General features: G+C 35.0%; 1 protein-coding gene across 2 annotated transcripts in view; it reads right to left on the bottom strand.

The window, feature by feature from the left end:
- The window catches only part of EAF2 (ELL associated factor 2), a 61,500-nt gene that overhangs the window by 921 nt on the left and 37,646 nt on the right, over positions 1-22,933 (bottom strand). Inside the window, exons 5-6 of one of the 2 annotated variants that reach the window (XM_030858007.2) lie at positions 19,470-19,730; positions 4,968-5,291 (exon numbers count right to left, since the gene is read on the bottom strand). In XM_030858007.2, the coding sequence (XP_030713867.1) occupies positions 5,245-5,291; positions 19,470-19,730 (308 nt within the window). In that variant the 3' untranslated portion in view covers positions 4,968-5,244. Of the gene's footprint in view, positions 1-4,967; positions 5,292-19,469; positions 19,731-22,933 lie in introns of those variants that run through there. The other variant, XM_060298137.1, reaches the window with a different exon arrangement.

Here is a 22,933-nt window from a genome sequence, read left to right as displayed (position 1 = left end):
TTTAATTTGTGTAAAAATTATGAGCCAGTTATTTTCTAGGAACCATTATAAACATCATATTTCTTAATTTTCAGTGAATGGACTCCCAAATGACTCCAGAATATAATATTTAGTTCTTATCAGAGGAGGAACAAGAACAGAGATGACAATGATAGATACATTTTAGACAGTATTATTTTTGCTAAGTCAAAGAGGTAAAAGAACAAGAGAGTACGGTGCCCATCTAGATGTCAATCAAAAGGAAAAGAATGGCTAGAGAGCAATAAGAAAAATGAGGACTAAACCAAAAAAGAAGTCAGGAAACAGGAGAATGAATTATTTTATTTTAGAATATGAGAACCTATGATTCTCTCCCTCATAAAATTCTTACATTACCTATTTGAGTTATTGACAAATAAGACCAGGAAAAACTCTACCCTTTCCTCCCTAAACTCCATCTTAGACTTTGACCATGTTTTCCCAGCTTCTACTCACTCCTCCTCCTGCTTCTCTCCCATCAACCTTTACCCAAAGAAGGGTCCACTTCATTTCTGTTTGTGACATTAATGATTAAGCTACAGTTATTCTTTCAGGAAGTACTGCACTTTCTGACCTAGTTTGGTTAATGACTCTGGATACAAAACAGATGAACAGTCAAAACTTACTAGTCAAATTAACCACTAGAGGCACAGATGCTTTTAAGATCTAATTATATCACCGGCTCCCCCTGCTCTGGCCTTGTACCTCTGGAATAGCATTTGATCTCTCAGAGCAGATGGAATAGCACCGGTAGGCAAGGCACCAATTCATTTGTGCTTATAGGTGCCCTAAATACCAGACTTTAGAGTACTGGCATTGGTTCTCTGATACTTGTTTGTTTAGGTGAAATTCTTCTTTTGATTATGGCAATACCATGCTAGCATTTATAAAATCGAATAGTATCAGAGATGGAAGGAATCTTAATCTTGTCCTACATAAACTAAACTTCCCTGATGCTAAAAATCACTTAGGGATATATATATTTACATATATATTTATATTTGTATATATACTTATAACTACAAATTTTCACAGCAATTCACACACACACCACACACAATTTACAGGCCTTTGCTTTGAAAAGTCTTATTGAATAGATCTAAGTAGGTATCTAAGAACTTGTATTTTTAATAAGTATCTCTGGTAATTCTTATAATAGGGATTTGGTGAACACTGGTTTGAAATCCTTTTCCTAGTCTAGCCTGAAGAATATTACAGAAGAGCCTCCCAGCCTCCAAGACCTATTCTAGAGCCTTTTCTATCTTATCAAGATGCCTCTTGTACACCATCATTTTTGCTAAGTTGAAATCAGATAGAAGGATAAAAGGGAAAAGATCAAAGAGAAAAGCAATTCCTGAATAGAAATGAGTACAAACTCTTGAAAGATAAAAAAAAATAATAGAGTGAAAGAATCTAAAATATCAGTGATAAGAGTAAAAAATATTTGTGACCTCAATGATTATGACAGAAGAGAGTGATATTTTACAATCATGTACAAAAAGGAGGCTGAAAATGACAGATACTAATATAGTCAGAAAAGAGGCAAATATAAAATTAAAAGAGAACATGTGTTTAGCAAGGTGTATGAATACAAAATCATCACATAGAAATAAATTGTATTTAAATATCAGCAAAAACAAATAGAAAAGGGAATTTAAAACATTATACCAGCTCTAAAAGCATAAAAAATACCTAGGAATAAATCTATTGAAAGATGTCTAAGACATCAACACTAACCACTCTTAAAACATTATTGAAAGAAATTAAAGATCTAAATAAATGGAGAGACATACCATGCTCATGATTTGGAAGCCTCAGCAAAAATGTCAGTAATCCCCCAATCAATCTATAATTGCAACACAAAATCCAACAGGTTTTGTGAGTGTAGAAAATGACAAGTTGATTTTTAAAATTCATATAGAGATACAAAAAGCGAAGAATAGCAAAGGCAATCTTGAAGAACAATAGTAGAGGATTTGCACTAACCAGTAGGAGACCTATTATAAAGCTATAGTAATTATAACAGAGTGGAACAGACACAAAGATAGATAAGGCAACCAATGCAACAGAACAGAGTGCAGAAAAAGACCCACACATATACTGAGGCATCAGTTATGACAAACGTGACACTGCAGTGCAGTGGGGGAAATGACGGTGTTTTTAACTAAAAAAACACCATCTAGGGCTTCCCTGGTGGCGCAGTGGTTGAGAGTTCGCCAGCCGATGCAGGGGACACGGGTTCGTGCCCCGGTCCGGGAAGATCCCACATGCCGCGGAGCGGCTGGGCCCGTGAGCCATGGCCGCTGAGCCTGCGCGTCTGGAGCCTGTGCTCCGCAACCGGAGAGGCCACAACAGTGAGAGGCCCGTGTACCGCAAGAAAACAAACAAACAAAAAAACAAAATAAAAAAAAAAAACACACCATCTAGATACTCATATGGAAAAAAATATGTTTACCCATGTTTTTATGCATGGTGTAAATATATCTTACACCATGCATAAAAACCAATTCAATACAGATTACAGATCTGTCAAAGTTTAAAAAATTAAAGCTTTTAGAGGAAAACGTAAGAGAGCATCTTTATGGCTGTGGATAAGCCAAGATTTCTTAAATAAGACATAAAATATGGTAACCATAAAAGAAAAAGAAGTGATATATGGGACAGTATTAAAATCAATAACTTTTTTGGGCTTCCCTCGTGGCACAGTGGTCGACAGTCTGCCTGCCGATGCAGGGGATATGGGTTCGTGCCCCGGTCCGGGAAGATCCCACATGCCGCAGAGCGGCTGGGCCCGTGAGCCATGGCCGCTGAGCCTGTGCGTCCGGAGCCTGTGCTCCGCAACGGGAGAGGCCACAACAGTGAGAGGCCCGCGTACCGCAAAAAAAAAAAAAAAAAAAAAAAAAAATCAATAACCTTTTTGTTCACCAAAAGATACCATTAAGAGTAAAAAGACAACTCACAAAGTGGGAGAAAATACTCATATTACATATATTGTCAAAGGATTTGTGTCCAGAGTATATAAATCACTTCAAAAATCAATAAAAAAAGGTTCACATTCAGATTTTTTAAGTCTTTTGCAATTATAAATAATACTGTAATAATAACCTTGCAAATAAGTCAAATGTATCTGTAGAATGAATTTCTAGAAGTGAGATTGCTGTGACAAAAATGTTTTTATAATTTTCAAAACTGAAGATTCATTCCCTTTTTTCTATTGAGTTGTTTGTCCCCTTCTTGTAAGTTTGTAAGATCTACCTTTATATCATTTATGTTACAGCTGTGCCACCCTCTATGTTGCAAATATTTTTTCTACTGATTTTGTTTGTGGACTTTTAAAATTAAACGTAACTTAAAAGGCACAAATCTTAAATATAAAACTCCACTATTTTTTACATATGTGTAACTCACACAACCACCACCCAGGTAAGATTATATATATTTGTAATAAATATTTATTTATAATAAATATTGGGTTAGCCAAAAAGTTCGTTCAGGTTTTTCCATACCATCTTACAGAAAAACCCAAATGAATTTTTTAGCCAACCCAATATAATAATATATATTATATATTATACTACTCCTACGAATTGAGTTAGTCCCTTTGAAGAAGGTTTCAACCTTTTTAGAATATATTTTTATAATATTTTTCCCATTCTTGAGTTGGTAATTTTGATTCATCTCTTAATAAATCAGAAATTACTAAAGTAATTATTACATGAATGATATGTGAATGATACAATTCCTGAATTCTGACATGTCTAAGAATGCCTTCTTGCCAAACTGTAGATGATATTTGATGAATACATAATTCATAGGTCACACTTATACCTTGTGCTGATACAGCTTTACTAACTTTAGAGTTTTAGTGTAGTGTTATGGAATAGTTCAAAGCCCACTGATTTTTGTTCCTTTGTAGCCAACTTACTTTCACGCTTATATTATCATCAGTTAGTGGATAAATAAACTATGGTACATCCAAACAATGTAATAATATTATTCAGTGCTAAAAAGAAATGAACTATTAAGGCATGCAAAAGACATGGAGGAAACTTAAGTGCATATTACTAGGTGAAAGAAGCCAATCTGAAAAGGATGCATAATGTATGATTTCAATTATAAGATATTCTGGAAAAGGCAAAACTAAGCAGACAGTAAAAAGATCACTGATTACCAGGGGTTGGGGTGTGGAGGAATGAATTGGCAGAGCACAGGATTTTTAAGGCAGTGAAACTATCCTGTATGATACTACAGTGGTGGATAAATGTCATCGTACATTTGTTAACACCCATATAACGTACAACACAAAGAGTGAACTCTAATGTAAACTACGGACTTTGGGTGATGGTGTGTGAATGTAGGTTCATCAATTATACAAAAAAAAAAAGGTACCACTCTGGGGCAGGATGTTCATACTTGGGGAGGTTGCGCATGTGTGGGAACAGGGAGTATATGAGAATTCTCTGTACTTTCTGCTCAATTTTGCTGTGAAACTAAAACTGCTCTTAAAAATAAAGTTTATTAATTAAAAAAAAAGAACTTGCTGCTGGTTAGTGACTCTCAATTATAATATTTATCATTTCCCCCCAATTCAAAAATGTTATAGGTATAAATATTATTTATCTCATTAACATAAATGCTTATTTTTACTCTCAAAAGCAAAATAAGAAAATGCTTAAAAAGTATCAAAGAGATAAGAGAACATGATAAAATGTGTGAGAGATAAGAGGACAATTGTTTCATTAAAACAATTACTTAGCTTCACCTTTACCCTAAACTTTAGCTTAATTTTCAACCAAAATTTAAGGAATATCAGATAGAAAGGCTCAGAGATGTAATTAAAACCAGGACATTTATTATAAATCAACAGTTTTGCCATTCACAATTGAAAACAGCAGTGTGGTAAAACAGAACACTGAACCTGAACTTCAGAACACCTGATCTGCCACTTGTTAACAATATGTGGGCAAGTAACCTAACCCCTGAAGTTTGTTTTCTCATCTGTAAAACTTCCTAGGAGTTTTGTTAAGATTAAATGAAAATACATGAAAATGCCGGTACCCATAAAAGGTAAAAAATGTAACATCAACTGAAAATTCTGAATCAGATTAAATTTCTCTTATCATCAAAGTTAAGATACATTTTCCTCAGCCTTAGGAATTTTTATTCCTAATATAAAATAAATTATCACATGTCTTATAAACTTTATACTTATAGCTGAATATTTCTTCAGTCATCACTGTCACTTCCTGATTCACTCAGCTGCAAATCATTTCCTAAAATAAAAAAAGGAAAACTGTAGTAATTGAATATTTAATATTTAATATTTTTGGATAACATAGATGTTTTACAAAATATAACCCCAAGGTGATCCTGTTTAGCCAACATTATGTCTTTAAATTATAGGATAAGCAATCTGATTATTAGTCACATCAGTAGCAACTCAAAGAATTAATATTACCTGTAAAGAAAAAATAAACCACCAATCTTCAGCATAGTTTTAGTATCACTTGGCATCTACTGATATTTTAATCTTCTTTCACATACCAACATCACCCTTCTTTTATACCACTGATTTAATTACATCAGAAAATGTGATTCAGAAGATCAGACTATTCTGAAGAGTAAAAAACGTATAATTTTTTACTACAAACTCAGTCAAAGTCATTAAATAGTGTATGTTAAGAGTACCTCATCATTGATTCTTTTGTAATTCATCCATGTTCTTACAGTTACGGAACTTACATTCCAGTGGGGGAGACAGACAATAAACAAATATATAATGTAATATTTATCCTAAGTAGGGATAAATATTACACTATTTAGATGGGTCTGGGGAGAGTGGTGAGAGATGCTATTTTAAATAGGGTAGTTAGGAATGCCTCCTCAAGGTGGGACATTAGAACAGAGATCCAAATGTAGAGAGAGAGTAATGAAAATACAGAGGTGGGGGAAAATGTCCAGGCTCAGGTAAAAGCAAATACAAATGCCCCAAGGCAGAAGCATGCTTCTTGTGTTCTCTGACAGCAAGAACACCCCTGTGGCTGGAGTGGAATGAATGAGGAAGAGAATGTAGGGAAATAGGTCAGAAAGATATCCAGAAGACCATGGTGTATAGATCATGGAAAAAACTTTAGATTTTGTTTGAAATGTAATGGGAATTCAATTCACTGGAAAATTTTAAACAGGCAACTGACTTGAACACTATTGTATATCAGTGAATAGACTATAATGGTGTGGAGGAAACATGGAATCAGGGAAAACAGTTATGAGTCTGTGCAGTTTCTCATGTAAGATATAATATCAGCTTTAAGAAAGACAAATACTGTATGACTTCACTTATATGTGGAATCTAAAAAACAAAACAAATGAACATATAAAAAGGAACAGAGTGACAAATACAGGGAACAAACAGGTGTCATAGGGGAGGTGGGTAGGGTGAGGAGAGAAATAGGTGAGGTACAAACTTTCAGTTATAAAATAGTGATAAGTATGAAATGTACATTGTGGGGAGTATAGTCAGTAACTATGTAGTACCTTTGTATGGTGACAGATGGCAACTAGACTATGGTAATTGCTTTGAAATGTACAGAAATATCAAATCACTATGCTGTGTACCAAGAACTAACATAGTGTTGTAGGTCAATTATACTTCAAAAACAAACAAACTCAGAGAAAAAGATCAGATCTGTGGCTACCATGAGTGGGGGGTTGTGGGGAGGGGAAATTAGATAAAAGGCAGTCAAAAGGTACAAACTTCCAGCTATAAGATAAATACTAGGGATGTAATGTATAACATGATAAAAATAATTAACACTGCTGTATGTTATATATGGAAGTTGTTAAGAGAGTAAATCCTAAGAGTTCTTGTTTCAGGGAAAAATTTTTTTCCTATTTCTTTAATGTTTTATGTATATGAGATGATGGACAGTCGCTAAATCTATAGTGGTAATCATTTCAGGATGTATGTAGTTAAACAGTTGTACACTTTAAGATTACACAGTGCTGTATGTTAATTATATCTCAATAAAACTGGGGAAAAAAGAAGTAATACTGGCTTAGACTCAGGTGGTTCAGGTGAAGGTGGTGCTAAGTGGTCAGATTTATAATTTGCTTTGAAGATGGAGCTTACAGGACTATCAACAGTACTGGACTTAGTACATGAGAGAAAGAGAAAAGTGAAGGATGACCCCCAAGATTTCTGGTCTAAACAACTGGATAAATGGTGGTATCATTTACTGAGATGAGAAAAACCAGAGGAACAAGATTGTGTAAAAAAAAATCACAAGTTCAATTTTTAACAAGGTACATTTGAAATACCTAGTAAATATTCAAGTATATATGGTATAGGCAATTGGATATACAAGTCTGAAGCTCAGGGTAGAGGCTACAGCTGCAAAAGATTTGGGAGTCATTGATTACAGGGGGTTTATTTGAAGCTATAGGATTGGATAAATCTTTTGGTTGGTAAATTACAATGGTTAACAAACTCTTGTATTTTTAAACTACTCCACAATCAACAAAAGCTGGCGTATTTTGAAGTTAATATCCAATTTAAGATGAGTACTTTTTAGGCCATATATAAACTGTTGTAAGATACCTCAGTCCACTGCATGAACTCCAGAACTAATTACATCACTTGATAAAGAAACCTGCTAAAGCTTCATTTGTGCATCTGGTTCACATGACCATTTTCTTATTTTCAAGGCTTAAGTTTCTACTTATTATGGCATAAGAATGTTTATCCTGATGTGATGCCTATAAAATGAGTTTCTCAAGTGACACAAACCCAAATGTCCTGAGTTCCGTTTTTCTTAATAGACTTCATACTACGGAGGTTATAAGCACAGCATTACCATGCTGTTGGCTGAAATGTTGTTTTGAAGATATGAGATTAGCCTTTGAATATGAGATGCTTAGTAAAGGAAATATGTTTTCAATCAAAATGGTAATTATGACTTGGAAAAAAGAGTATACCCATAGCAAATGCATTCAGATACCTAAACCAATGTTTCTCAATGAGAGCAATACTGCCCTCTAGGGGATGTTACAGAAATGTACGTGAGGGGTCTCTTGTCCCAGTGATTTGAAGATTGCTAGTGGCATTTAGTGAACAGGGAACTTAGGAATCTTAAATGTCTTGTAATGCAAGGACCAATCATGAACAATAAAGAACCCTTCTACATTCTGTAAAACTTTTGAAAGTCCAGTGGGATACTCATGTACTTGAGAGGTCTGTTTATAATTTTAAGGCCAGAACTAATTGTATTTTTATAAACTAAAAGTATCCTTTTGCACAGACATAAAATTCTCTGAAATTTACAAGGATGCAACTATCATGTAAACTGAAAGACTTTACTTTTCTTCTAAGACCTTTACAAAGATTGTTTAAAAATGTTTCTGAAAACACAGTGATATCTATGTTGCTCATTGGCTTTGGGTCAGCAATACAGCACCTCAAAACTTATCTGTGTACACAATTCTATGAATATGTATGTATATACCTTTCCAGTCCTTATTTTAACAAGATAAATAAAAAGAAAAAATATTGACATATGAGTTGAATATTGCCTTGCTTCCCTTAATTCCAAATATATTCATTAAAATTAAGTGCAAACATATGGCACTTTGTTATGTTGTCTCACCAGGCCTGAACATTTACAAAATAGAATATCTATTACTTTACCATAAACTATTTTTATTTTGTCTTAATATTACATTAATTATTTTCAAAGATATATGTGCCTAGATGATATTAAGCTATGAAATTCATTTCAGAATAGTAAAGGGGACTTAAATATATGTTATAAAAGAGGGTGTTGAGTCTGCTAAGGTTGAAAATGGGATGACTGCAGTTAACAATAAAAAAGGGTTTATTTCCTCTTAGGAAACTTAAAGTTTGGATAAAATATATCAAGCAAAGAAATTCACTATTTTTTTGAAAGAAATTCCAAGTGGTTACTACTTGTATAACAAGATTGCTGCTGATTTTTCCATACCATTGTTGCATCCAAAATATTTCTAAATTCTGTTACTACTTCTATAGTTTGTGGATTCCTTTGGATTTTCTATGTAGACAATTACATTGTCTACAAATAAGGATCATTTTATTTCCTGTTTCCGATTCTTATTTTCATTTCTTTTACTTGTTTAACCACATTTTCTAGAACCTTCAGTACAATGTTGAATAGAAATCATGATAGTGGTCCTCCTTGTCTTCTTCCTGACTTTAACGGAAATGCTTCTGGAGTCTCTATTAGTATAATGTTGGCAGTAGTTTTGTTCTTCGTGATTAACTTTTATAACGTTAAGGAAATTCCCTTATATTCAATCTTCAGTAAAAGTTTTAAAATTAATAAATACTGACTGTTGTCAAATTCAAATTTGTTGAAATGATCATATGGCTTTATTCCTATAATCTGTTAATGTGGTAAATTATATTGATATAATTCCAGATATTGAACATTTCCTACACTTCTGTGATGAGCTTTACTTGGTCATGATTTAGCTTGCTTGTTTTAAGTACCGTGGTTATTCAATTTGCTAATATCTTATTTGGTAATTTTACATCCATGTTCTTAAGTGAAATTGGTCTATAATGCTTTTTGTCTTGTTCCTGTTCAGTTTTGATATTAAGATTACCCTAGAATTATAAACGAATTGGGTTGCTTCCCCTACTCTTCTATTCTCTGAAACAGTTTGTAGAAGATAAGAATTGTTTGTTCCTTGAAGATCTGCTAAAATTCATCTGTAAAATTATCTTCAATTTTCTAGCATCTTGGAGATATGGAGATAGGATGAAGGAGGAAGAGACGTTAATTGTTAATGGTTTCTTCAGACTTTCTACTTCTTTTTGAGTCAGATTTGGTAAATTATACTTTTTTCCTAGAAAATCATCCATTTTTATGCCAAATATACTGGGATAAAATATTTGTAAAGTTTTCATAATGAAAAAAATAAAAACATACTATAATTTTAACCACTTTTTCATTCCTAATACTGTGTTTTACTCTTTTTTTCTTCATCAGCCCTAGTTACAGGTTGGTCTTCTTATAAGTTTTCAAAGAAATAACTTTTAGTCTTGTTGATCCTCTAATGTTTCTTTGCTATCTATTGTACTAATGTCAATTCTAATCTATAATACTTTCTTTCCCTGTTTTAAGGTCTTATTGTTCCTCTAGTTCCTAAAGGTGAAACTTTCACGCATTTATTTTCAATTTTTTTAAAAAAGAACATTTTGAGGCTACAAATGTTCCTCTATCATTTTGGTTGCACCCCAAAACTGTTGAGATATTTCTGATATTGCTTAATTATAAATATTTTATTATTTCATTGTAATTTCCTTTTGTGTGTGTGTGTGTGTGGTACGCGGGCCTCTCACTGTTGTGGCCTCTCCCATCGTGGAGCACAGGCTCCGGACACGCAGGCTCAGCGGCCATGGCTCACGGGCCCAGCCACTCCGCGGCATGTGGGATCTTCCCGGACCGGGGCACGAACCCGTGTCCCCTGCATTGGCAGGCGGACTCTCAACCACTGCGCCACCAGGGAAGCTCTGTAATTTCCTTTTAACATGTAAGTCACTAGGTATGTGCTCCAAAGTTTCTAAGCATGTATTTTAAACTATTTTTGTTATTTATTTATATTCTCATTGTTTTATAGCCATGTGATATGATCAATAAAATATGAATTCTTTTAAATGTGTTATTTCATTTGTCCTAGTAGAAAGTAATTTCCATAAATGGTTTATATTATTAAAAGAATGCCTGCTTCTCATTTTTAGATTGTAAGATTCTACGTATTTACTGTTAGAATGGGCATGTTCAGCCTCCCAAGGCAATAGGAATAAAAACAAAAACAAATTGGAGCGGGGCTTCCCTGGTGGTGCAGTGGTTGAGAGTCCGCCTGCCGATGCAGGGGACACGGGTTCGTGCCCCGGTCCGGGAAGATCCCACATGCCGCAGAGCAGCTGGGCCCGTAAGCCATGGCCACTGAGCCTGCGCGTCCGGAGCCTGTGCTCCACGACGGGAGAGGCCACAACAGTGAGAGGCCCGCGTACTGCAAAAAAAAAAAAAAAAAAAATTGCTGGAGAGGGTATGGAGAAAAGGGAACCCTTCTTCACTGTTGGTGGGAATGTAAGTTGGTATAGCTACTGTGGAAAACAGTATGGAAGTTCCTCAGAAAACTAAAAATATAATTACCATATGATCCAGCAATCCCACTCCTGGGCATATGCCCAGACAAAACTATAATTCAAAAAGATGCATGCACCCTTATGTTCATAGCAGCACTATTCACAATAGCCAAGACATGGAAACAACCTAAATGCCCATCTACAGATGAATGGATAAAGAAGATGTGGTACATATATACATATATACAATGGAATACTACTCAGCCATAGAAAAGAACGAAATAAGGCCATTTGCAGCAACATGGAAGCAACTAGAGATTATCATACTAAGTGAAGTAAGTCAGAAAGAGAAAGACAAATACCATATGATATCACTTATATGTGGAATCTAAAAGATGACACAAATGAACCTATCTATGAAACAGAAACAGAATCAGGTACAGAGAATATACTGGTGGCTGCCAAGGGGGAGGGTGGTAGAAGAGGGTTGGATTGGGAGTTTGGGATTAGCAGATAGAAACTGGTATATATAGAATGGGTAACCAACAAGGTCCTACTGTATGGCACAGGGAACTATATTCAATATCCTGTGATAATGGAAAAGAATATGAAAAAGAATGTATATAAATATAAATATATATATATATAACTGAGTCACTTTGCTGTATAGCAGTAATTAACACATTGTAATTGAACTATACTGTAATAAAAATAAATTTTAAAAAAGGTATAAAAAAGAAAAAATAAATATGGACACAGACACACAGAGAAGGAAGACAGAGGCCAAGTTTGGAGCACTGTGTCTACAAGCCAAGGAACACCAAGGATTGCCAGCAACCACCAGAAGCTAGGAGAGTCACAAAACAGACTCTTTTTCAGATCCTGCAGAAGAAATCAACCCTGCTGACACTTTCATTTTAACTCCTGGACTCCAGAACTGTGAGAGAATACATTTCTGTTGTTTTAAATCACCTAGTTTGTGATATTTCTTAGCATCCCGAGAAAAATATCACAGTGTAGTTCCTTCCATTTGTTTGCGCTCTTGCAAAAAATAAACTGCTTCCTATGACCAATTTTAATTTACATAAATGACACTGTGCTGTGGACCAAAAAAAAAAAAAGATAGAATTTATTATATTTAAAAAAGGGCATGTTAATTGTGTTGTTCAAAGATTTTATACCCTTACTAAATTCTGTATCCTTGAGTACAGATACATTAAATCTACCATTACAATAGACTTGTCAATTTCCCCTACTTCTGTCAATTTTTTTTATATATACAAATACACATATGTAACTACATTTTTTAATATGTAGTTACATACATTATGAAGGTATATTATTATGGGCATACAAATTCATTACTGTTTATCCTCCTAGTATTTGTCATTATTTGGCCATTCAAGAAATCAGATGCTATAATTTCACCTCTCAAGTTATAAATAATAGCACTAAATACATAAATAACTGGAAGTTCAAAAGACCTTTCCTAGTCCCTAATTAACACATAGTTTTACACTATCATAACCATAACCACAGTTTTACTCTACCACCCATGCTTGGCTCCTCCCTTATCTACTTCTGTTTTTAAGTTAGAGCAAGTTGGTCTTTCCTAGATATTTACTTTACCATTAAAATTAATACAGTGAGATTAGTTTTAAATATACAGAAAGTCCCATTCTCCCCCAGAGAGTATCAACCTGCGTGCCTTTGTTAAAAAGAATTTACTGAGCATCTACTATGTATCAGGAACCGTGTCAGGTGCTAGTATTCAGTGATAAGCAAAATAAGCAAGATCACTGCTCTCCTGGAGCTTATACTTTAGAAGAGAACAAATGAAAGAAATATAAATTTATAAATGATAATTGATATAAAGAAGATATTGCTCTGAAGGTCTATAACAAGGGGGATTTGATCTTTTCAGAAAGGTCAAGAAAGGCTTTCTTGATAAAGTATATATAAAACTACCATCTAAAGGAGAAAAAGTTAACTACATGAAAAGAAAGAACTATTTCTAACTGAATGGACAGTATGGGTAGAGTCCCTGAGGTAGGCAAAAGTATTTGAGTATGGTGACAAAAAGAAGGAAAATGTTGCTAGAACAGAGAGGGCAAGACTCTTATGTTAAAATGTTTTGTCTCTATCCTAAAAGAAATTATAAGCTATTGTAAAGTTTAAAGTAGGAGAGACAAATAATACTTGAATTATGAAAAGATCAATATGGCCGCAATGTACTTAGTAGATCAAAAATGGGTTTGAGTAGATAAGTGGTGAACCAGTTAGGAAGTCATTGCATTATTAAAGCAAGAAATAATGGTAAGTTTAACTAGAGTGACAGTGGTGGAGATGCAGAAAAGTAGATGAATTTGAGATTAAGGAGGTAATATAAACAGGACTTGGTGAAGGTGAAGGATTGACTATACTGTAAAGAGGGAGAGAAACTCAACCCTAGAATACAATCACTTCTGGTTTGCATAATTAGATGACTCCTGCCTTTCACTAGGAAGAAACATAGTGAAAGATTATAAATTGGTTTTGGACAAGGTGAATTTGAAATGCCTTTTAATATGAGATGTGTTGGACTTATGTGTCTAGAGCTCAGAGGTGTGGGTCAGAGATGCAAATTTACAAGTTATCTATATATAAGTATTGACTGCCACAGAAATATGGAGATTATCTGTGGAAAGAATATAGAATAAAACAAAAAAAGGACCTAGAATTAAGCCTTGCAGAACCCCAGCTCTAATGACTAAGTAAAAGATTATAAACTAGCAAAGAAGAGTCAGAAAAGTATCTACAAAGGTAGGAGAAAAGCCAATAGGACGTTATGTTACAGAGTCAAAAGGAAATGAATAATTCAATAAGAAGGTAATGGTTGAGATGGCAGAGAGCAGAAGCAAGAAGAACTACAATTCTGCAGCCTGTGGAACGAAAACCACATTCACAGAAAGATAGACAAAATGAAAACGAAGAGGACTATGTACCAGATAAAGGAACAAGATAAAACCCCAGAAAAACAACTAAATGAAAAGGAGATCGGCAACCTTCCAGAAAAAGAATTCAGAATAATGATACTGAAGATGATCCAGGACCTTGGAAAAAGAATGGAGGCAAAGATCAAGAAGATGCAAGAAATGTTTAACAAAGACCTAGAAGAATTAAAGAACAAGCACCTAGAAAAATTAAAGAACAAATAAACAGAGATGAACAATACTATAACTGAAATGAAAAATCCACTAGAAGGAATCAATAGCAGAATAACTGAGGCAGAAGAATGGATAGATGACCTGGAAGACAAAATGGTGGAATTCACAGCTGTGGAACAAAATAAAGAAAAAAGAATGAAAAGAAATGAAGACAGTCTAAGAGACTTCTGGGACAACATTAAATGCAACAACATTCACATTATAGGGGTCCCAGAAGGAGATAAGAGAGAGAAGGAACTCGAGAAAATATCTGAAGAGATTATAGTTGAAAAATTCCCTAACATGGGAAAGGAAATAGCAACCCAAGTCCAGGAAGTGCAGAGAGTCCCAGGCAGGATAAATCCAAGGAGAAACACACCGAGACACAGAGTAATAAAAATGACAAAAATTAAAGACAAAGAAAAATTATTGAAAACACAAGGAAAAAACTACAATAACATACAAGGGAACTCCCATAAGGTTAACAAGTGACTTCTCAGAAACTCTACTAGCAGAGTAGAAGAAACTCTACTAGCTAGAAGGGAGTGGCATGATATATTTAAAGTGATGAAAGGAAAGAACCTACAACCAAGATTACTTTACCAGGCAAGGATCTCATTCAGATTCAACACAGAAATCAAAAGGTTTACAGACAAGCAAACACTAACAGAATTCAGCACCACCAAACCAGCTCTACAACAAATGCTAAAGGAACTTTTCTAAGTGGGAAACACAAGAAAAGGATGTACAAAAACAAGCCCATAACCATGAAGAAAATGGTAATAGGAACATACATATCGATAATTACCTTAAACGTGAATGGATTAAATGCTCCAACCAAAAGACACAGGCTTGCTGAATGGATACGAAAACAAGACCTGTATATATACCGTCTACAAGAGACACACTTCAGACCTAGGGACACATACAGACTGAAAGTGAGGGAATGGAAAAAGATATTCCATGCAAATGGAAATCAAAAGAAAGGTGTAGTAGCAATACTCATATCAGATAAAATAGACTTTAAAATAAACAATGTTACAAGAGACAAGGAAGGACACTACATAATGATCAAGGGATTAATCCAAGAAGAAGATATAACAATTATAAATATATATACACCCAACATAGGAGCACCTCAATACATATGGCAACTGCTAACGGCTATAAAAGAGGAAATCGACAATAACACAATAATAGTGGGGACTTTAACACCTCACTTACACCAATGGATAGATCCTCCAGACAGAAAATTAATAAGGAAACACAAGCTTTATGACACAATAGACCAGATAGATTTAATTGATATTTATAGGACATTCCATCCAAAACCAGCAGATTACACTTTCTTCTCAAGTGCACATGGAACATTCTCCAGGACAGATCACATCTTGGGTCAAAAGTCAAGCCTCAGTAAATTTAAGAAAATTGAAATCATAACAAAGCACCTTTTCTGACCACAATGCTATGAGATTAGAAATCAATCACAGGGGAAAAAAAGTAAAAAACACAAACTCATGGAGGCTAAACAATACGTTACTAAATAACCAACAGATCACTGAAGAAATCAAAGAGGAGGGCTTCCCTGGTGGCGCAATGGTTGAGAGTCCGCCTGCCGATGAGGGGGACGCGGGTTCGTGCCCCGGTACTGGAGGATCCCGCATGCCGTGGGGCGGCTGGGTCCGTGGGCCATGGCCACTGGGCCTGCGCCTCCAGAGCCTGTGCTCCGTGGCGGAGGAGGCCACAGCAGTGAAAGGCCTGCATCCCGCAAAAAAAAAAAAAAAAAATCAAAGAGGAAATCAAAACATATCTAGAGACAAATAACAACGAAAACACGATGATCCAAAACCTATGGGATGCAGCAAAAGCAGTTCTAAGAGGGAAGTTTATAGCAATACAATCCTACCTCAAGAAACAAGAAAAACCTCAAATAAACAAGCTAACTTTACACTTAAAGGAACTAGAGAAAGAAGAACAAACAAAACCCAAAGTTAGTAGAAGGAAAGAAATCATAAAGATCAGAGCAGAAATAAATGAAATAGAAACAAAGAAAACAATAGCAAAGATCAATGAAACTAAAAGCTGGTTTTTGAAAAGATAAACAAAACTGATAAACCTTTAGCCAGACTCATCAAGAAAAAGAGGGAGAGGACTCAAATCAATATAATTAGAAATGAAAAAGGAGAAGTTACAATGGACACCACAGAAATACAAAGCATCATAAGAGACTACTACAAGCAACTCTATGCCAATAAACTGGACAACTTGGAAGAAATGGACAAATTCCTAGAAAGGTATAACCTTCCTAGACTGAACTAGGAAGAAACGGAAACTATGAACAGACCAATCACAAGTAATGAAATTGAAACTGTGATTAAAAATCTTCCAACAGACGAAAGTCCAGGACCAGATGGCTTCACAGGTGAATTCGATCAAACATTTAGAGAAGAGCTAACACCCATCCTTCTCAAACTTCCAAAAAAATTGCAGAGGAAGGAACACTCCCAAATTCATTCTACGAGGCCACCATCACCCTGACACCAAAAACAGGCAAAGATACTACAAAAAAAGAAAATTACAGACCAATATCACTGATGAATATAGACGCAATAATCCTCAACAAAATACTAGCAAACAGAATCCAACAACACATTAAAAGGATCATACACCATGATCAAGTGTGGTTTATCCCAGGGATGCAAGGATTCTTCAATATATGCAAATCAATCAATGTGATACACCATATTAACAAATTGAATAATAAAAACCATATGATCATCTCAGTAGATGCAGAAAAAGCTTTCCACAAAATTCAACACCCATTTATGATAAAAACTCTCCAGAAAGTGGGCATAGAGGGAAGGTACCTCAACATAATAAAGGCCACAGACAACAAACCCACAGCAAACATCATTCTCAATGGTGAAAAAACTGAAAGCATTTCCTCTCAGATCAGGAACAAGACAAGGATGTTCACTCTCACCACTATTATTCAACATAGTTTTGGAAGTCCTACCCACTGCAATCAGAGAAGAAAAAGAAATAAAAGGAACACAAATTGGAAAAGAAGAAGTAAAACTGTCACTGTTTGCAGATGACATGATACTATACATAGAGAATCTTAAAGATGCCACCAGAAAACTACTAGAACTAATCAATGAATTTGGTAAAGTTGCAGGATACAAAATTAATGCACAGAAATCTCTGGCATTCCTATACACTAATGATGAAAAATCTGAAAGAGAAATTAAGGAAACACTCCCATTTACCACTGCATCAAAAAGAATAAAATACCTAGGAATAAACCTACCTAAGGGGGTAAAAGACCTGTACGCAGAAAACTATAAGACACTGATGAAAGCAATCAAAGATGACACAAGCAGATGGAGAGATATACCATATTCTTGGATTAGAAGAATCAATATTATGAAAATGACTATACTACCCAAAGCAATCTACAGATTCAGTGCAATCCCTATCAAATTACCACTGGCATTCTTTACAGAACTAGAACAAAAAATCTTAAAATCTGTATGGAGACACAAAAGACCCCGAATAGCCAAAGCAGTCTTGAGGGAAAAAAACAGAGCTGGAGGAATCAGACTCCCTGCCTTCAGACTATACTACAAAGCTACAGTAATCAAAACAATATGGTACTGGCACAAAAACAGGAATACAGATCAATGGAACAGGATAGAAAGCCCAGAGATAAACCCATGCACCTATGGGCAACTAATCTATGACAAAGGAGGCAAGGATATACAATAGAGAAAAGACAGTCTCTTCAATAAGTGGTGCTGGGAAAACTGGAAAGCTACATGTAAAAGAATGAAATTAGAACACTTCCTAATACTATACACAAAAATAAACTCAAAATGGATTAAAGACCTAAATGTAACACTGGACACTATAAAACTTAGAGGAAAACACAGGCAGAACACTCTTTGATATAAATCACAGCAAGACCTTTTTTGACCCACCTCCTAGAGTAATGGAAATAAAAAGAAAAATAAACACATGGGACCTAATGAAACTTAAAAGCTTTTGCACAGCAAAGGAAACTATAAACAAAACAAAAAGACAACCCTCAGAATTGGAGAAAATATTTGCAAACGAATCAACAAAGGATTAATCTCCAAAATACATAAACAGCTCATGCAGCTCAATATTAAAAAAACAAACAACCCAATCAAAAAAATGTGCAGAAGACCTAAATAGACATTTCTCCAAAGAAGAAATACAGATGGCCAAGAGGCACATGAAAAGCTGCTCAACATCACTAACTATCAGAGAAATGCAAATCAAAACTACAATGAGATATCACCTCACACCGGTTAGAATGGGCATCATCAGAAAATCTACAAACAGCAAATGCTGGAGAGGGTGTGGAGAAAAGGGAACTCTCTTGCACTGTTGGTGGGAATGTAAATTGATACAGCCACTATGGAGAACAGTATGGAGGTTCCTTAAAAAACTAAAAATAGAATAACCATATGATCCAGCAATCCCACTACTGGGCATACACCCAGAGAAAACCATAATTCAAAAAGACATATGTACCCCAGTGTTCATTGCAGCACTATTTACAATAGCCAGGTCATGGAAGCAACCTAAATGTCCACTGACAGATGAATGGATAAAGAAGATGTGGTACATATATACAATAGAATATTACTCAGCCATAAAAAGGAATGAAATTGGGTCATTTGTAGAGATGTGGATGGAACTAGAGATTGTCATACAAAGTGCAGTAAGTCAGAAAGAGAAAAACAAATATCGTACATTAATGCATATATGTAGAATCTAGAAAAATGGTACAGATGAACCGGTTTGCAAGGCAGAAATAGACACAGATTTAGAGAACAAACATATGGACACCAAGGGGAGGAAGTGGGGTGGGGTGGTGCTGGTGGGATGAATTGGGAGATTGGGATTGACATATATACAGATATGTAAAAAACAGATAACTAATAAGAACCTACTGTATAAAAATTAAATTAAAAAAAAGAAGGTAATGGGTAATACTGTCAAATAAATAAAAAAGAAGTCTTTCTCTGTATGCAAATTTTAGACCATAATCGGTATGGCTCCACTGTAAATTCTTACTTTTCCAATTACGCATGCTTATGTATACTTACTTAAAGTATTCATCAGGAGGCCATTGCTGTCATGATGTTTATTATGACCAGTCACTACCTCAGGAATCCTGCACTGTGGCATGGTAGACATGGTAGGATGTTCCGAGACATAATTCCCTGGATCAGAGGGAGAGGATCTGCACTCTTCATCTTCTGAATCACTAGAACTATCCTTACTGCTTGAAGATGATGAACTTTTGGAATCTGATGAACTATCACAACTACTCATCTGGTCCATTAGACTAGCTTCTGCCTTCAGTTCTGAAAATAAAACAGAAGTTAATAGCGTAAATAAATATTAACTATAAATATTAAATAAATATAATAAAATTTGAATGTATCAGTTTCTAACAAACTTGATGGGGAATAAATAAGACTAAACGTACATTTACAGATTTAAAGCATTTTATTTAAAAAGCTCCTCTACTAGTAGAAAATGAAAAGTAAAATCCCTCTTCTTACCCCTTCTTCAAGTTCCTTTAATCCTACTCTCCAGGAACAATCACTCCTAACACTTTCTTGTGACCATATATGTTTTAAAATTCTGCTTGGAAACTGGCATTTTAGATTTTGACACCAACTCACTTACTGTTAGAGCTTGAGTGTGGTCTTTGTTACTAACCAACCAAGAGTTTAAAAAAAAATGTCAGGACTTCCCTGGTGGTGCAATGGTTAAGAATCCGCCTGCCAATGCAGGGGACACGGGTTCAAGCCCTGGTCCGGGAAGATCCCACATGCCATGGAGCAACTAAGCCCGTGCGCCCCAACTACTAAGCCTGCTCTCTAGATGCTGCAAGTCACAACTACTGAGCCCGCGTGCCACAACTACTGAAGTCTGCGCACCACAACAAGAGAAGCCACCGCAATGAGCAGCTTGTGCACTGCAATGAAGAGTAGCCCCCGCCCGCCCCAACTAGAGAAAAACTGCGTGGAGCAGCTAAGACCCAATGCAGCCAAAATAAATAAATTAATTAATTAATCTTTTTTAAAAGTCAACTTTTCTAGCAAAAATTGCATCCCTGAACCCAAACCTTTCTTTCCCAGCTCTTCTCTGGTAGTCTTTCTTTCTCCCTGTCCTATGTCTGGACAACATATACACATAGTTCTCAGACACCCCAAAAAGTAAAATAAAAAGCTGCTCTGCTATCAAGCTGAGCTATATTCAATGTTGGGATTATGAAAAGTAAAAGGTAAAAGACATAGGCAATATCTAAACTTAAATACTATATTTACTTATGCCATTATACTTAATTACCCATGTAACTCAAATAAAATACAAAAAAGAATGTGAACGTTTTAAATTGTAAAAATTGAAATCTGTTTTGTTAGAAACCGTCCTCCAATTCTCTTCTTATTCCCCCAGTACATGTAATGCAACACAATACATAGAGATGAATTTTTTCAGCTTTACTGAGGTATAATTGGCAAAAAACTTGCACATATAAAAAGTGTACAACATGATGCTTTGATATACATATACATTGTGAAATGATTACCATAATCAAGTTAATTAACACATAATCTCACATAGTTGCCATTTTGTGTGTGTGTGTTTGTGTACTGTGGTAGAAACACTTGTCTTGACTAGCCTGCTGTTGTTGGATAGCCCTTTCAATCTGGGAGAAGAATAAGCTATCTGAGTAGACGCCTTCTGTAACTAAGCTGGAGTCAGGACATGCTGGGCCTGAATTGTCATCTTCTGAAGGAGGAGGTTACAAGATGCCCTGAATATGCTGTTCTTCTAGTGCTTCCTTGGGTCCCTAACCAGATTACCTTCCTCTTTCAGATTTCTCCTTTGATTGTCTTTTGCATTATTTCCAGGGTTTATAGTTTTACTTAGTGGGGAGAAGCAGAAATAGATAAGTCTATGTCATCTTGTTCCACAATACATTTTAAGAGACTGATCTTACACAGAATATGTTCTCTATCAAAACAAAATAATTTAAAATTTATAAATGGAACCTAGATAATATTCAAGTAGTTGAGAACTAAACACACTTCTAAGAAACCCATGGGTCAAATACGAAATCAAAAAGATTTCAGAAAATACGTCTAATTGAATGAAAATAAAAACACAACTTATCAAAATCTGTGGAATACAACTAAAGCACAGCTTGGAGAGAAATTTGAAACATTAAATGATTATACTGGGGGGAAAAAGGAGGTCTCAATTAAATGAACTAAGCTGTACCTTAAGAAGTTAGAGAAAGAAGAGCAAATTAAAACTAAAGTAAGCAGAAGGAAAAAAATAGCAAAAGCACAAAACAAGAAAGACAACAGAAAAAAAAGTGAAAATAAATGAAACATAAATTGACTGCTTGAGATAAATAATGTTGATCAAACTCCACCAGGTTTATCAAGAAAAAAAGATACTAGATATAAATTACTAATATCCAGAGTGAAAGAGGTGACAGCACTACAGACCTTACAGCATTAAATGAATAGAAAGGAACACTGTGAACTACTTTATGTCCACAAACTCAATAAATTAGATGAAATGGATCAATTCCTTGAAAGGCACAAACTACTAAATTTCACTCAAGAAGAAACAGATAACCAGAATATCCATAAATCTTCTAAAAAAAACTGAGTTGTAGTTAAAACCCTCCCCACACCCTACACACAGATCTCTAGTGACAGATGACTTTACTAGTGAATTCTACCAGTTATTTAAGGAAGAAATAATGTCAGTTTGATACAAATGCTTCTGTATAATTAAAAAGGAAGAAATACTTTCCAATTCATTCCTTAGGGCCAGAATTACTGATATAAAATCCAACAAAGACATTACCAGAAAAAAAAATATCCCTTATGAACAGACACAAAATTTTTAAAGAAAATTTTACCAAATCAAATTTAATAATATATAACAGTGGTTTTCAACCAGCTATGATTTTGTCACCCAGGGAGACATCTGGCAATCTGGAGACATTTTTGGTTGTCACAACTGTTGGGGAATGGTGATACTAGCATCTAGTGGGTAGAAGCTAGAGATGCTGCTAAACATCCTACAATGCATAAGACAGCCCCTGACAAAGAACCATCCAACTCCAAGTGCCACTATTGCTGAGGTTAAGAAATGTCCTATATTAAAAGGACAATACATCATGATTAAGTGGGGTTTTCCAAGGAATACAAACTTTCAAAAATCAATCCATATAATTCACTATATTAAAAACTGAAAAATAAAAGCCATCTCAAAACAGCAGAAATTTCAGCAGTGATTCTTGATAAAAACTCAGCAAAATAGAAATATAAGTTAACCTTATGAAGGACATCTAGGAAAAGCTTACAGCTGAAATCATACATAATTGTAAGGGACTGAATATTTTCCCTCCAGCATCAGAAACAAGAGGTTTTCCACTTTGACCACCTCTAGTCAATGTTGTATTGAAGGTTCTAATTGGTGCAGTAAGTCATGAAAAAGAAATAAAAGCCATCCAGATTGGAAAGGAAGAGGTGAA

This window comes from Globicephala melas, chromosome 4 (genome assembly GCF_963455315.2).
Source record: "Globicephala melas chromosome 4, mGloMel1.2, whole genome shotgun sequence".
In the NCBI taxonomy this organism is placed as follows: Eukaryota; Metazoa; Chordata; class Mammalia; order Artiodactyla; family Delphinidae; genus Globicephala; species Globicephala melas.
The sequence above is the reverse complement of the archived record's forward strand: the minus strand, read 5'-3'. Positions and strand labels throughout refer to the sequence as shown.